General features: G+C 32.0%; 1 protein-coding gene across 2 annotated transcripts; it reads left to right on the forward strand.

The window, feature by feature from the left end:
- The first annotated feature begins 4530 nt into the window (after positions 1 to 4530).
- Positions 4531 to 11309, forward strand: LOC119642927 (protein bicaudal C). Of its 2 annotated transcripts, none has more exons than XM_038042242.1 (13): positions 4531 to 4588; positions 5167 to 5615; positions 5680 to 5729; positions 6232 to 6301; positions 6363 to 6442; positions 6501 to 6824; positions 6895 to 7020; positions 7135 to 7245; positions 8658 to 8765; positions 9074 to 9236; positions 9305 to 10116; positions 10193 to 10478; positions 10553 to 11309. In XM_038042242.1, exons 2-13 carry the CDS (start codon positions 5372 to 5374, stop codon positions 10792 to 10794), a joined length of 2616 nt encoding a protein of 871 aa, XP_037898170.1. In that variant the 5' UTR covers positions 4531 to 4588; positions 5167 to 5371; the 3' UTR covers positions 10795 to 11309. The 2 variants fall into 2 exon arrangements, with proteins under 2 accessions (XP_037898170.1, XP_037898169.1); XM_038042241.1 differs by lacking the exon at positions 4531 to 4588 and adding an exon at positions 4959 to 5101.
- The last annotated feature ends 4288 nt before the right edge of the window (positions 11310 to 15597 follow it).

The following is a 15597-nucleotide window of genomic DNA, read 5'->3' on the forward strand; positions in this document are numbered from 1 at the left end:
AGAACATTTAGAGACACGCAAATGAAGATGAATTTCACATTGTTATCGGAAGTTAAAAGAAAATTATTTCTTTTCTCTTGTATTCGGTTTATGTTACCTATGTTATTATCAGCAGGCGTTTTTATTTCGAATTCGTACACCACCCATTGATTTGTATACATTCTTGTCCTTGTTTCAGTTTTTTGGTGTAAGTTTCTCGTTCTTGTTTCAGTTTTTTGGCGTAAGTTTCTTCTTCTTGTCCAGTTTATTTTTTTGGTGTAAGGATTTCGGCTGGTGGTTTTGCGACAAGGTTTTAATTTTAAAAGAAAAAGTATCTGAGAAAGGATCTCTTCCAGACGATTTTTAGCGGGTTACGAATATCCAAGGATTAAATAATAAAAACGGCTTGTCGTCTACTTATTGTATAACGTATATCGTGGCAGCAAATTTATTTGTTATCAATCTGTTTGATGAAATCGAGCAATTTTAAGTAAAGCATACACGTAAGTACGCTTGTATTATCGTGATGAAAAACAATATTTTGTCGGCTGATCCTGGACGTTTCTGCTGCAAGACTTCATTTAATTTGGTTGATTGTTCACAGTATATTTCACAATTAATTGCTTTTTTACGCGGCAAAAGCTCATAATACATAATATAATCCTAGCATACTGTCAGCAAAGTCTTCTTTCCGTGCATATCCAGTTTTGATGCTGTTTTGTACAGATTCCAGGTTTCATTACTAGTTACAATTCTTCTCAGATGCGGATCATTTTCCTTGTGATTAACAACACATTGCAGATATTAATCCGTTGTATTGAACGAATATATTTTAAATCATGCGTTGGGTGAATTACCTTTTTCTGCAATCTGGCGCGTTATTATGTATTGATCAACTTCAATCATAACCTTTAATTGACATACCGTTTGGCCTACAAGATCGCGTTCTGCTACAACAGTAATTCCATACACAGCATATATTTCTCTATGTGTTTCTTCAGCTCTTTAATCTTTTCTGAAATAAAAAAGAACCGTCTTTTACGCTTACTTTGATCTTTCATTTTAAAAATTATGTCTTACTACTGTAGCACAGCCGGTCACTTTGAAAGTTTTTTTCAAAATAGACGTAAGCCTGCTCTGCATAACTGTATGTATTTTTAACACTAATTATCTTTCTAGCTATTTGGGAAAACCTGCTGTCGGGAAAGACCGCAAGAAATTTTCGCACTGCCTATTAATATATATGTATATAATATATATATAATGCCCATGAAGCACTGCCTAGCAAGAAAAGCTTTAAAACGTTTTCAAAGTAGAATGTAGCTCGCTTCGACCGCTCTAACAATTCAGTGGGAGCATTTTGTTCACGTTTGGATGCGCCAATGACAGCTCAGAGGAGCAAAATGAACAGAATTTTATAACAACGATAGCTTTGAAAATCATGCTAGCGAATCGAAGATCATTGATCATAACCATGTCAAATCATTCTCCACCAAATGTGTCTTCGTCATCCTGCATTTTTCCAAATCAAACTTTTTTCGTTCTGGCATTACAAATTTTTTAAATTAAAAGAAGTCCAACCGTTTTTTCCGGACAATAACTTCCATTATTTTTCCCTACTTGATATTAAACTTGCTTAGTGTCTTTATAGATAGATTGTAAGTTCTACATGTAATTAAACAAAATCATGATAATATAAATATACCTAATGCGATATTCATGATTATCGATATTCATATTATTCAATATAACAAAAATGTATACGTAATATGTCATTGTCATAAGAGCAATCCTACAAAAAATGTTGTTTCAAATATACGTATATATATAAGAATCTATGAAAAAATAACTCATAAATAGTTAACACTTCTACAAATGGAGATTTCTTGCGGTTCTTGTAAATATTTCATAACTTCTGGATTAATTTCCCGACAATGTTTTCCAATAATGTACCGACCATCATCTAAACTTATATATCGCTACTATTAATATTCTATTTCAATTTCTGTCTTCCAGCAAAAAAGGCTATGGTCAAAAATTGTGTAAAATTTACACTAGGTATATAAGTAAGGACCAAGCTTCCACAGCTATCGAAGTGCAACAACAAAACCGTAGATGAATTTTAATAACGATGTAAACAAAGTAGCAAAATGCAACAGGAAACCACAAACTATATATTACAAAATATGTAAGACAAATATATATATTAACGCTAAAATTTTTAGTTTTTCTTGTTCTTTTTTTATGTTTCTTGCATATCGCACTGTGCTTTCCGAACTTTAAAAATAATTTTGTAATTTTATTTTTGCAAGGAACCATGAAAAGCTTCCTTAAAAAGCTCAAATTTTAAAAGCTTAATAAGAAATTTGTCGAGCATTTTAAACTGTTATCGTTTTGCAATCTGCAGGGTTGTAACTTTCGATTTTGTTTCATTCCATTATTGCCCTATTTCAAAAATTCTGCAAAACGTAAAGCAATTTTTAATAGTCCTTTGCGATTTATAAATATAATTATAAATTTATATACTTGTATAATTTATAAATCTACATACATATATAGCTCTGCAAATAATAAATGTATATATATAGTTGCCCTTGTCAGTTTTAGATGCCTCCTGGAAGTTATATATCTGCACATAAATATATTTTGTAACTTTTAAGTGCGCATAGGATTAATACGCTTTTTGCGAAAAACACAAAGTATGTAAGAAAACAAATAAAGTGTTAAAAATGATATGCTTTATTAATATAAGCCAAAAACAATAAAACCTGGTCGGTTAATAGGAATTGAATGGGAAAGGAATAACATTTAAACAGTAAGTTCATGTTCAAAACAAGAACAAGGAAATAAGCAAAACAATTTGTTGCTAATCTAAGGGTACAAACTTAAAAAATATTTTACATAGAATACGAAAAAATCGGTTAAATATGGTAAACTGTCGCCACAGGTGACAATTAGGTAATTTTATTTAATTGATTATAAGGGCAATTTGTTTCCTTCAACAATTTTGGGAAATTTTTTTCAGTCGACATGCAAGGCATCTTGATTAGATTAATTCACTTAATCTCCACAAGCAAAAGAAAACATACCGAAAAACTACATCTTAGTAGTTCAGTGCAAATTGCCGACAATTGATGAAATTTTAAAACTTGTCATGCATGAGCGAAAACTGTATACACAAATACCCAAATATATTTTATAACTGGTCTTTTTTCTTTTCTCGATTAAAAGTTTACCCGCTTTTTTAAACAAAAATAATGTTTCATGGCAAAAATAATCCTGATACATTGAGCTTTGTATTTTGGCTTTTGATAAACAGAGAGCGTAAGTAATTTTTGCATTTTTTCTTCATTACTATCCTTTCGGCATCGCAATATAAATGCAAAGTAGAGTTTACATGAAATTCAAAATATAAATGCGAATTAGATTTTATATGAATATCGAAAAAGCATTTTCAAGTTTGGCGAGTCATAAGGCTTGTAATGTTATTTTCAAATTTTATTATTATAAGATAATACATAATTTTAAAGCTCATATCGCTTTATCGTTAAATGTTCTTATTCTTTCGGGAGTCTGCAAATCAGCAAAAAATGATTTAACGAGTTCAGTTTTTCAAATAATGCGTACTATTCTTTTCAGAAAATCAATGTTTTTTCGATCTGGCAAGTTCGTTGTGATATTGCAATAAAATTCACCGAAATCTACATGAACAAATCACAGCAAATGTGTTACCAGTTTAACTTAGTGGTGGCTTTCAGGACAAAAAATAGTAGCGCTTACAACAAAAATAGTATAGCTTACGACAAAAATAGTATAGCTTACGACAAAAATAATATAGCTTACAACAAAAATAGTATCGCTTACAACAAAAATAGTATAGCTTACGACAAAAATAGTATCGCTTACAACAAAAATAGTATAGCTTACGACAAAAATAGTATAGCTTTTACGACAAAAATAATAAATGTTTAATGAGAGAAAAGCATAGAAAAACACAGTGGAAGAGATAGACAACAAATAGCAACGCATGCACAAACAATCAAATAAAGCCAATTGCACAAAAATCCAATTGCAGTGACGCCATTTTGAAAAACGTCACGCACTGAATAAACAAAAAAGGAATTATAAGTTAAAAAAACTTTTAAGCAAAAGAAGAGACCAATGTTTTGTTAGCTAAGCAGCAGAAGAAGCAACAAAAATTCTTAAGCGAAGCTGAAAATAGAAACGCAGTCAGAATACTTCTACATATGTTAAGAAACTTCAATTGCGAATTGATCGAAACAGTTCAATGCAAATCATAATAAATATATCAATAGCGACATATAGATCTTTAGCATGCAACAGAATACGCTCATTTGTTTGTTAGCCTAGGTACCTGTCTTCATATGCTGTGACTCATATTGGTATTGCTACCTCAATTACCAATAGCCTGGTGACTCCAGCCTATGCCTTTGCAAAATGTGCAAAGTTCGCTACTGTGGATTGTTTAAAATTAGCAACAACTATTAGCGTTTTTTTTTTACTTTTATATGAAGTTTGTACGTTTGTATGTGTTTTATACATTTTATACATTAACATTAACCACGATTAACAAAATGTCGTTTAGAAGGTAAGTGTCAAAAATTGTAAAGAGAGTGAATGTGTTCAGAGCAAATAAACGATAATTACTCAAAGCGAATATAATATCATTGTTATGTAGGGGTCGTTGAACTTTCTACTAAACCGTTAGACTAATTGTTAATTATTTTGCCTGTACATTTCATGCCAATAATCCACGATAAAAGAACAGATCTTCGATTTTAGTTTAGTTTCAGTCTTGAGAGTGAACTTGATAGTAAAATAAAATAAAGTGAATTTTGACTAAAAGTTAAAAAAAAAAATAAAAAAAAAGAAAATAAATATATGTGAAAAAGAAAAAAAAATAATATAAAATATAATATAAAAGAAATATTGATATTCTTACAAATGCCTCTTTATAAAAATTTACAACAATTTCAGTTGTTTGTTATGAATATTTTGCTTGTTTTTGAAGAAGTGAAAAAAATTGTAAGAAGTATTTTATATACTTGCACTAAGGAAACGTTTTAGTTTCTGATTTTTTTTTTTTGCTAAAAATTTTAAAGTAAGTTCGAGTTAAACATAAAGGAGAAATAACGCGGTTCGTTTGATTTTTATTTTCTTTCAAAGCTTTTCCAACTTCTACACGTCTTCTACACACCAAAATTGCGTATGCTAGCGCCTTCACCAACCTTTGGCTTGCGCTTTTTGTAACTTTAAGCATTCATTTTAAGCGACGCACACGTCTCATTTTCATATCCACGACACAAATCACCAGCAAACTCCTGTAGTCGTCACTTTATTATTGCTCTAATTATTCCTTGTCAAAAGAATTATGATTTCGGTTATTAATAAATTTATGTATCCATCGACTGCCTCAGTAGCCGCGGCGACTGCTGCAGCTGCTTTGGCTTCATCTAGTGGAGCACCCAGTGAGACGCAAAGTGAAATATCATCTGCTGATAGTGATTGGAGTGATGTTAAGACAATAGCTAATAAGTTGGGTGTTGCGAATCCAGAAGAATTGCATACCGAACGTTTCAAAGTGGATCGTCAAAAATTGGAGCAAATGATAAAGAGTAAGCCATGTAATTTTGGCAAAAAAAATTTGAAAAAAAAAATTATTAAACTTTCATTCTGCAGCGGAAAGCTATATCGAGGATCTAAATAGCGCTGAGTTTTTCTTTGAAAGTGTGAGTTTCATTCAAAAGCACCTTAATTGCACATTTTATCAAAAACTTCCACAAAAAGTATATTTAGAAAAAAATCAAAACTAGTCCTATACAGTGGAAAATTTTAACTCATATTGGTCTTGTTCGTTTGTTCATTTGTTAACCGAAAAAATTGACTTTATGTCCAATTCGTCAGTTAACTCAGCAACAATTGCCAAAAAGAAATTCTGGAACATTGTTCTTAATCTATGTGAATTATTGCGTATTAGACGTTGACCTACATTTAAAGTCAGATATCCGTAAGATTTTGCTATTCGGATCGAATCACTGAAAAATCAACTAAAGCAAAAAATCGTTTGAAACGATGAATACTTGATATTAATTCCCAGGCGAAGATTTTAATAAAGCCGAAAGCCTTAGATATGTTAGTGCTTTAAGATTTTAGACTTAGAATTTATTCTCCGGCTAAATTTACAATAATAATAATAATAATAATACATGTTTCTTTTATATTTGAATACAGGTCTCTAAAAGAACGGAGGTCCATGTAAGTTGGCCTTGTAGACTTAAAATCGGGGCCAAAAGCAAAAAGGGTAAGAGATTTATTATTTTCCATAATAATAATATTCAATTAAAATTTTTTCTTTTTTAAAGACCCCCACGTACGCATTGTGGGCAAACCCGAGAAAGTGGCTCGGGCTAAAGAACTTATTTTGGCCAGCTTAGATTCAAAAGTTAGTTCGAATCTAACAATATGTGAAAAACGTATGTTTATAATTATTTTGCTTCAAGGGCACTCGCGTTATTATGAAAATGGACGTTTCCTATACCGATCACTCTTATATTATTGGCCGAGGTGGCAATAATATAAAACGTATTATGGAGGAAACCTCTACTCATATACATTTTCCCGATTCGAACCGTTCTAGTGCTACCGAAAAGTCTAATCAGGTCTCTTTATGTGGTTCATTAGAAGGTGTGGAAAAAGCTCGAGCTTTAGTTAGACTGTCTACACCCTTGTTGATGTCATTCGAACTACCAGTAATGCCAGTAGACTCTGAACCTAATCGCGCCACACCGTACGTTGCATTGGTGGAGGAGAAATATAATGTACAGGTATATAAAAGCATATTATTCATCAATCTTACATAGCGTCTACAATTGTGTTTTCTTAATGTTTTTTCAGGTCATTTTTTCGTCACGTCCAAAACTACATTCCTCTCTTATTTTGGTTAAAGGATCAGAAAAGGATGCTACGCAAGTTCAAGAAGCTACTCAAACTTTGATCAATTTCTCTTGTGGCAATATAGCAGTTTGTATAATTTTTCAAGAAAATCGGCACTAAATAATTATTATTACCATTATTATTATTATTATACTTTTCGAACTTATCCGCTAATTATAAAATTTTTATTGTCTCTGATAGAACCAGATTTCAGTTCACATGCAATTGGAAATATCGCCCCAACATCATGATATAGTTAAAGGCAGAAATAATGCAAATCTATTGAGTATAATGGAGCGAACGAAAACTAAGGTGATTTCTATAAATGTTTATAATTTTTAATTGATTTGAGAAAAGTTTTATGCGCGACATGTGAAACTTCTCTTTCTTTCTTTAATTTAACTTTGAAATTCATCTAATTATATAAATTCTAGATCTTGCTTAGAAAATTACCCCCTTTTGAGTATTTGGAGTGTAATACAAATACTATTTTCATCCTTGATTCAATAGCAAGCATCCAACATCGAAATAATCTTTAAAAATTTTCAAACAATCATTTTGAAATTATATTTAACATGTTCATTCATTTTATATTTTACATAATTTTTATTTAAAAGCTTGAATTCTCTGAAAAATATTAAGAGAACTTCGAGACATAAGCTTACCGCAAATTGAAATCCGCATAACATAGCTGGTTGTTCAAAATTAATATCCAAGAATATTGTCCGTTTAGTTATTGGTCCCACTGATCAATGGTCATTTTTGAAATTTTCAATCCCTCGTTTCCAGCTTTCCTGCAGACATCATTTAAAACTAAACTAAGAACTTGGGATTACTTCGTACAATTGCGGAAAATTTTCCAAATGCATTCAAATACAAAATACCCATTTTTCGCCGATTAGGCTTGTTCCAACTCGTTAAAATTATGCGTTAAGATTCCTTAGAGAATCTAATGCACAGACTCCTTTCGCAGACGCTCTCGCCTTGGAATGCTTGCTTTTTTCCACAATTCGTATGTTGTAGGCATGTACAAGCTTCAACCTACGGTCGCGGTAAACCACTGTGATCAATAAGTATATGATGTTCGAAACGAAGTCAATTCGGCTCACACTGTTTTTAATATTTACATTCTACGTGAATGCGAAATATAAAGGGAAAATTGCAAATGCGTTTGATATTTTTGACGACAATCGATTGCGAGTTGTTTTTGATCTATTATGGGAAAATATCCGATTCGCCGATGAGATCAGATTATATCTTATTATGGTTACCTGTGGAATGAGGTGCCGTTTTTATTTGAAAGGAGATACGAGTTATTCCCGACAAAATTCAACGAGAGGCGCCTATATCATATATGAATAGTGTACAAGAAATTGTAGATTTACTTAAACCCATTGGAAACAATACAAATATTTCGAAAAACTGGATCGGACACAAATTTTTCACGCTAATAGCATCGAACACACATTTCACATGTTAACAAAATCGAAAATAAATTTCTAAATAAAACGGAATATATTACAAAAAAATTGGAAAAAAGAAAAAAGGGAAATACCAAACAAAATTCTATACTGCATTGAAAATTACCAGATTTACCAGAATTGAAGATGTGACGCCCTTAGCGAAACACTCTAATTAGTTGAAAATAAGCTTTCAATTCTGACATTCACGTTATATCAAATTTCTCGATTATTTTATTTCCTTATCTATTCCTTTTCTTGTAGATTATATTTCCTGATTTAAATGATATGAACATAAAACCCTTGAAGAAATCTCAAGTGAATATAACCGGCACCATAAATGGTGTTTATAGAGCTAGACAGCAAATAATAGTAAGTAAAAGAGAATTAACAAAGTTTTATTTACTTCACCAATATATTTCCGGTCTATTGCTCCGACTAATTGGTAGAATTTTTTCTTCTTCTTTTACATGTCATTCGCGTCGTATTATCCTTCTTTATAGATCGTGTAGGCTATAACATTTTTTGTCGCTAATTGTTTATCTTTCTGTTGGTATTTGTTTCATTTCCTGTGTTTTCCAGCGTTGACCATCTAGACTGTTCCCCTATCTTTTCTTAGGCGGTATTTTTTTCTGTTCCTCTCATTATGGTCTTTATAATTAGTTTCTAAATGTTCCTAGGGCAATTTACCGATTGCTTTGATTTTCGACTTTCCCGACAATGAAAATGAAGCAGCTTTCGTAATGAGTCTCCGCCCCAAGGACGGTGTCTACATCGGTTTAAGACAAAAACAACGACAGAATACTTTGGCAATTGTCGTCAAAAGCTTAGAGAAATTTATTGGTGAGCATTGCTATTTCAAAGATTGTTTATAACGGTGAGAAATGCCATATAATCGTGTCCATTTCCAGATAAAGCCTACCAAGCACGTCATGATATCTTAAGTCTGACAACACCACTGGTAAAGCCAGAAATACCTGATATGTATTTTATGCCACAGGACAACAATCTCCGCGTAGTAGATTTAGCTTTGCTGAGTTCACTGCTCGAAGTTCATACGGAGAATCAAAGAACACCTAAAGGAATGCCCAATTGGCGATTGTCATCACTAGACAATGCCAACGTCAATAAAAACGAAAAAATCAATGATAATCAGAAAACTTTAAATGAACAAAAACAAACAAAATTTACGTACGACTTGTACCCTACTACTCAAAAGAATGTATGTTTACCAACAGAGAAATATTTACAAATGCACAACAATAATTTAAAGCAGCAACAACAGCAACACGAACAACAAACAGCTTTTGCTGCCTCAATGATGGCCAATCCCAACAATAGTTATTCGCAAATGCTACCGCCACAACCGCCGCAGTCGCGGCATTTACCTTATAATTTACAGCAATTATCGCCTCGCAATAGTTGCAGTAATAACACGAGTGGTTATCAGAGTTATAGTAGCAGCACCACCTCGCTGGAGCAGGTTTATCCCCCCTTCGGTTTGAGTGGGCCGCAAGCAAATTTATTTGGAGGACAGCATCCTTCGAGTTTTTCGCCGGACTCCAACTATTCTAGTGAAGGAGCTGGCTCACGCGTTGGCCGCCGTTCAAGCGATGGTGTTTTACTAGGCTTAAATAATAACTCTTCTGCTTCAATGATATCAATGACACCAAGCAACGCTGAAAGTTATCGCAATCTACACTTTGATCCAAACATTTGTCAGGTAAATTGTTTGCTAACGATAAAATTATGTTTCCTCCGCCTTTTCAAGCAAATGTGCTTCTCCTGCTAATCTGCAGCGGACCTTGGGCTACAAAGCCATGGAACGTCCGCCGATGGCTGGTGACTTGCGTACGCCTAATACCATTTGGATGGGCATGGGTCTGAGCGGTACATCACCAGCACATCTTGGGACAGTAAGTAGCGTAAATTGGCCGCAGGGAGCTGGTATCCTGAATTCGCCTTATAATCTTGGTACAACAACGGGTGTAGTTGATTCAACACCAACCAACCGTCGCCTGCAATTGCACCAATGCAAAGATATTCAATCGGTACTTGTGGCTTTGGGCCTAGAACATTATATAAGTAAGCTTGAAGTTTTTATTCAGAAACAGAATTTTTCATATTTTTGTATTGTTTGTATTTTTACACAATTGCAGAAATTTTTGTTTTAAACGAAATAGATTTAGATATATTCACCACTTTAAGTGAAGAGAACCTTATAGAGTTGGGCATAGCTGCTTTTGGAGCCCGCAAAAAACTTTTGGTGGCCATACACACACTTCAGACCCATGAAGCTGCTAATTCCGTCATAGCATCGACTTCGTCTAACAATTCTTCACCACGTTTTTCGGGATCTGCTGCGCCAGGCGCAGAACGTAGACCCTCAAATCAGTGGTAGAAGCGAAAATATTTTTCTCTTATTTCTTTTTCTTTTCTTTTTTTCGATCAAATATTGCATGCTTTTTTGAAGGTTTAACTGAATTATTTTTTCCATTCGATTGAAAATATTTCAAACTTTTATAGACTGTTTTCAGAGAACACGAAGAGAAAAATATATTTTTTTTATTTTCAACTTCATATTTTATAACGAACCTGTAGATATTGAAGGACTTGTACTCGTCTCTGTATACAAAACAAAATGATTTTGAAAATCAATTTACGAGGAAAATTCTTACATGTTTTGATTGAATTGAAAAACATTTCTGAGAAAGTCTATACAAAATTGTTTTGCCACTAATTTTATTTTAATGCTGCTTATACGAATTAGATATCTTTTCTTCACTGCAATGGATATTTTTTTTTTTTTTTTTTTAAGGAAAATCTAAAACTTTCTTGAGTATTGCATTGAACTTGAAAATTGAATATTATACGAAATTTGTTAATAAAATGTGAATTTGTTTCAGTACTCATTAATTTAATAACATTTTTGTAACGAACGCTATCAGAGATAAATGATATTTACGGGTGGTATGAGTATGATATGAGTTCGTTAGTCTACCCAGTTTTGTCATAATAAAAAACGCAAACTTGGATAAGAAGTTGCAGTTCGTATACCCAAAAACCGTCGTGGCGGATTTGTCTATCACAATTTTCGATTTGAATTTTGAGTTTACTATTTTTTTAAAGAGTTGGGGTCCAGTATTGTTTTGAAAGTAAAAGTATTCGAAGCTAAGAGTAATAGAAAGTAATAGAAACTGCTAACAAACTGTGCAGACGATGTTTTCTTTTCTTTTTTTTGAAAAGAAAAAATAAAGTTTTGAGGGAGTCAGTCTGTTATGAGTGTTGCAATTATCAGTCAAATTGTTTTCAATTGTAAAAAAAAAATAGAGGGGAAAAAATATTACAATACAAAAAATGAATGGTTTTTTGTAATGTGCGCGGTTTTATTGCGGACTCATACGAACAGATGGATACCTGTTTATCTTCTTATCCGACACAACTTTAAATTACGATTAGCCACTTCCGGAAGCACAGACATCTTGTAAGAAACAGCAAAAAGCATTAATCGTCGCACAGCGAAGACCCCCACCTATCTCCTATCTTATTAAGCTGCTTATAAGCAACTTTTTACGCATATGTATTTTTAAATTCCCAACTATTCAATATCCTTAACGAACCAATCATCAATTGCACTTCCTACTCTTTCTATATAACAACATCTTTTAAACGGAAACCGTTCGTTTAAAACGCGCGCAAAAATTATAATTATAATCACCAAAGCAATTGTTTGAGTGCTTTATCAACGCAAACGCCGTTGCAGTTTGTCAATTGGATGTTACTGACTATGTCACAAAGAAAGGCCTAATTTTGTTTTAAAAAAAAAATCTCTTACCACTTGTTTAATCTGTTAAATTTTTTCCAAAAAAAAGTCTTTTTGAATTCCTTATTCAGTCGACAACACGAATTACATTGTATTTGCCTTGGCTTTTGCTAGATGCTTACGATGAGGAGTAAAAATACAAGAGTACCTACCAATTGCACAAACTAGTCATCGAAGGCATAGCAGACATAGCACTTTCGATATAACAAACCGAAAGACGAATTTAGCGTACAAAATCAATCTTCATGGGTGAATCTAGTGAGGAAATATGCAGGAAAGCTTCAGTTCATACTTTCCTCTCTTTGACTTCTTTTAGGTGCCGTTTTAGTCTTTGGAACTGCAATGTTGTAGTGTCTGTTATTGATTGCAAACGTTGCCATTCTTCGTTAAATAATAAACAATTATGGAAAATGTTAAAGATTTGCACTAATACCCGAAATGAAAATCGGATGAATTTTTCTTTTAAATTTTGTGTGTAGGTTTTCTTGAAACGAAAATCGGATGAATTTTCCTTTTAAATTTTTGGTGTAGGTTTTCTTGAAACGAAAGTCGGGTGAATTTTTCTTTGATACTTATTTATTGTTTCTAAGTACGATATTGTTTCTTTACAAACGATGTTTAGCAATATCGTGCAATGAGGGAAGAAAAAAAAACAGTATTGTTATCCCATAAAAAATTACTGTAATTATTTAATAAAATCTATTGAAAAAGAAGAAAATCAAAAACAAAAAAATTTTAAATAAATAATAAACAAATAAACGTAAATTTTATAAAAGGACATTGATCTTGTTTTCTAAAATGTCTCCGAAAATTTCAATCGAACAATAGAAAAGAAAACAATAATAAATAAATAAATAAATCATTTATTTTCAATTTATTTAAAATTAAATTAATAATAATATGCTTCAGGAACCTGCAACGCACCCAAATCTGTTGAGTATTTTGAACATGTACATAGCGCATTAAATGTGGGAGGTGGATATCTCATCGCCTCTTCTATTGTGTAGTAGTATTTTTTTTTGGGGCCAATTTTGTTTAAGGTATCTTGTATCTTCTTCCAATGCCACTCCTTCTCTTTTTTGCCCTCTATAAATTTAGTTTCTCTCAGCAAACGATAAGCATCTTCTTTTGAGGCCTTGTAACACTATCCTTGAAATAAAATATTGAAAATCTTGAAATTAAGAAACGAAAAGAGAGGCAAAAAATTCGAAAAATTGCACACAAAAATTCTAATTCTGAACAAATACAGATTAACTTTTTCAATTTTTCTCAGATGTGACCAAATTCATAGTCGTTTTTTCAATGCAACAGCTGTTAACAAATACAAACTGACTCTTTGAATTATTCTCAATTGTAAGCAACTACAGACGCTTATTCCAAGATGTGATCAAATATAGACGCTTGTTCTCAGATGTGACCAAATTCAGACATTAGGACAAAGGCTGATCAATAAAAATCAGTACTACTATATGAATATGTTTTAAACAATATACGCGCCTTAACTAACTGCTTAAAGCTGTAGACAAGTGGTTCATTGCCATTATTGTTGCTATCTGTAAGTGAACGTATTTCCCCAAAATTAGTTGGCATGAAAGCCTCCACAATAGGTACAGACAAATTTGACTAAAACAATTCAAAATATTTTGTGAACCAAGATTACTTGATCGAATCTCTGATAGCGTTCCAACATAATATTAGCGGGAAATCATTCGCAGTAATATTTTTTTTTATGTTTCCAGCCATTATCCGATTTATTCGAAATCAAAAGCAAACGCAGCAGCATTAATAAAATTTTCGATTTTTTATGACACCATCGTTGTTCACAATTTAACGCGTCAACAACACTTGTGATTACTGCACTTCTTTTTATTGTCCTTCAATATGTCTTCTTGCTCATTTTGGTTCTTTTTATTCTTGTTAGTCAATTTTTCACCGTATTTGAATTTTGTCATGAAGAAGAATAACATCATTCATGTGTTCATAGTTTTCTGTTAAACGTCTAGAGTTGCCTACCAAATTGCACGGATTTTCAGGATTCCTTTGCCAATAATAAGTAGAATCTCTGTTAAATATAATCAGTCAATAATAGGTGGAATCTTAGTTAAAAAGATTTGAGCTTATTTTCATTTTTTAAAAAATACCATGTGTTGAGAATATAAAGAGAAACTATATTGTTCATAGTGCATATCAACAATATTAACATAATATTAATGTAATTTGCATTTTTATTACAGCATTACAATCAACTGTTGACGAAGAAAGAGACTTCAATTAAAAAATATGAAATATGAATATGAAATAATTACAGTCGTTGAAGATGAGTAAAAGCGAAGTTTTATAATGAAGTGAAGTAGCCTAAAATATTGGTCTACATTGAATAATAATTATTACTTTTTAAGTCTACGTTTGTTGATATTTTGACATTCTACATTCTCTCTAATCATTTGAACGGTTCTCAAATTAATTTTATTAATATTTTAAGTAGTTTAATAAAACAAGGATACGGATAAATATGTTTTTGGAAAGTCTCACAATAGGTGCCCGGTCGAAGAGAAAAAACCACAATTAGCAATATGTACATATGATTGCCTGCTAAAACATTACTAAAAAACAAACGCATCCAATATATTTATTGTAGATACATATATATGTGCAACATTTAAAGTAGAGAAGAAAAAACATTAAAGACTAAAACATTTTAAGATTTTGAATGTAAGCATAAATATTATATATATAGATAAGCACATATAGAAACAATAAACTTCGGTTTTCATGTTTTTAAGTTCATACGATTTGTAAACTGTGGTTTTCTACTAGTTATTGGCTCGGCATATTGGGTAGAAGTCATAGAAGAACTCTAAAACTATGATACGATATAAACTATATATAATATAAAAAATGGAAAACAAATGTTTTTATTTAAAAATGTTCTATTTATAAAAAGTCAACGAATGGTATAATTGCTTGAAAGCACAACATATCTCTACAGAATTGATGAGCAAATAGAATGAAGGCTATTGCTAGCAAACCCATTCAGTCACAAATGCGAATGTTCAATATGTAAAAAGAGCTGCAGATTTTTCAATGGGTGGCATGTAAAAAGAGCTGCAGAATGTTTATAAATCAATGGGTGGTATGTAAAAAGAGCTCCAGGATGTTCAATAGACTAGTTTTCATGAAAACTCAATTTATCAAAGGTGTGATTTTCGTAACATTATTTACGATTTCAAAAAAAATTACCTTTATAATCAAATAAGCCTTTATTCGCTTTTAGAAACATGACGTATCCTGCACGTATTCTCTACGTACCACCACTTATTTACCGGGCAACTCTTCTCTGCTTATCTTGACAAAATAGAATGCAGGCGACGGGCTTTTAAA

Source organism: Glossina fuscipes, unplaced genomic scaffold (assembly GCF_014805625.2).
Source record: "Glossina fuscipes isolate IAEA_lab_2018 unplaced genomic scaffold, Yale_Gfus_2 287, whole genome shotgun sequence".
In the NCBI taxonomy this organism is placed as follows: domain Eukaryota; kingdom Metazoa; phylum Arthropoda; class Insecta; order Diptera; family Glossinidae; genus Glossina; species Glossina fuscipes.

What these genes read in the sequence shown, in the direction of transcription:
- LOC119642927 (XM_038042242.1), top strand. Translation starts at nt 5,372, where the DNA reads ATGATTTCGGTTATTAATAAATTTATGTATCCATCGACTGCCTCAGTA. An exon ending in CGGGGCCAAAAGCAAAAAGG is followed by an intron (nt 6,302 to 6,362) that starts GTAAGAGATTTA and finishes TCTTTTTTAAAG; the next exon opens with ACCCCCACGTACGCATTGTG. An exon ending in GGGCCTAGAACATTATATAA is followed by an intron (nt 10,479 to 10,552) that starts GTAAGCTTGAAG and finishes ACACAATTGCAG; the next exon opens with AAATTTTTGTTTTAAACGAA.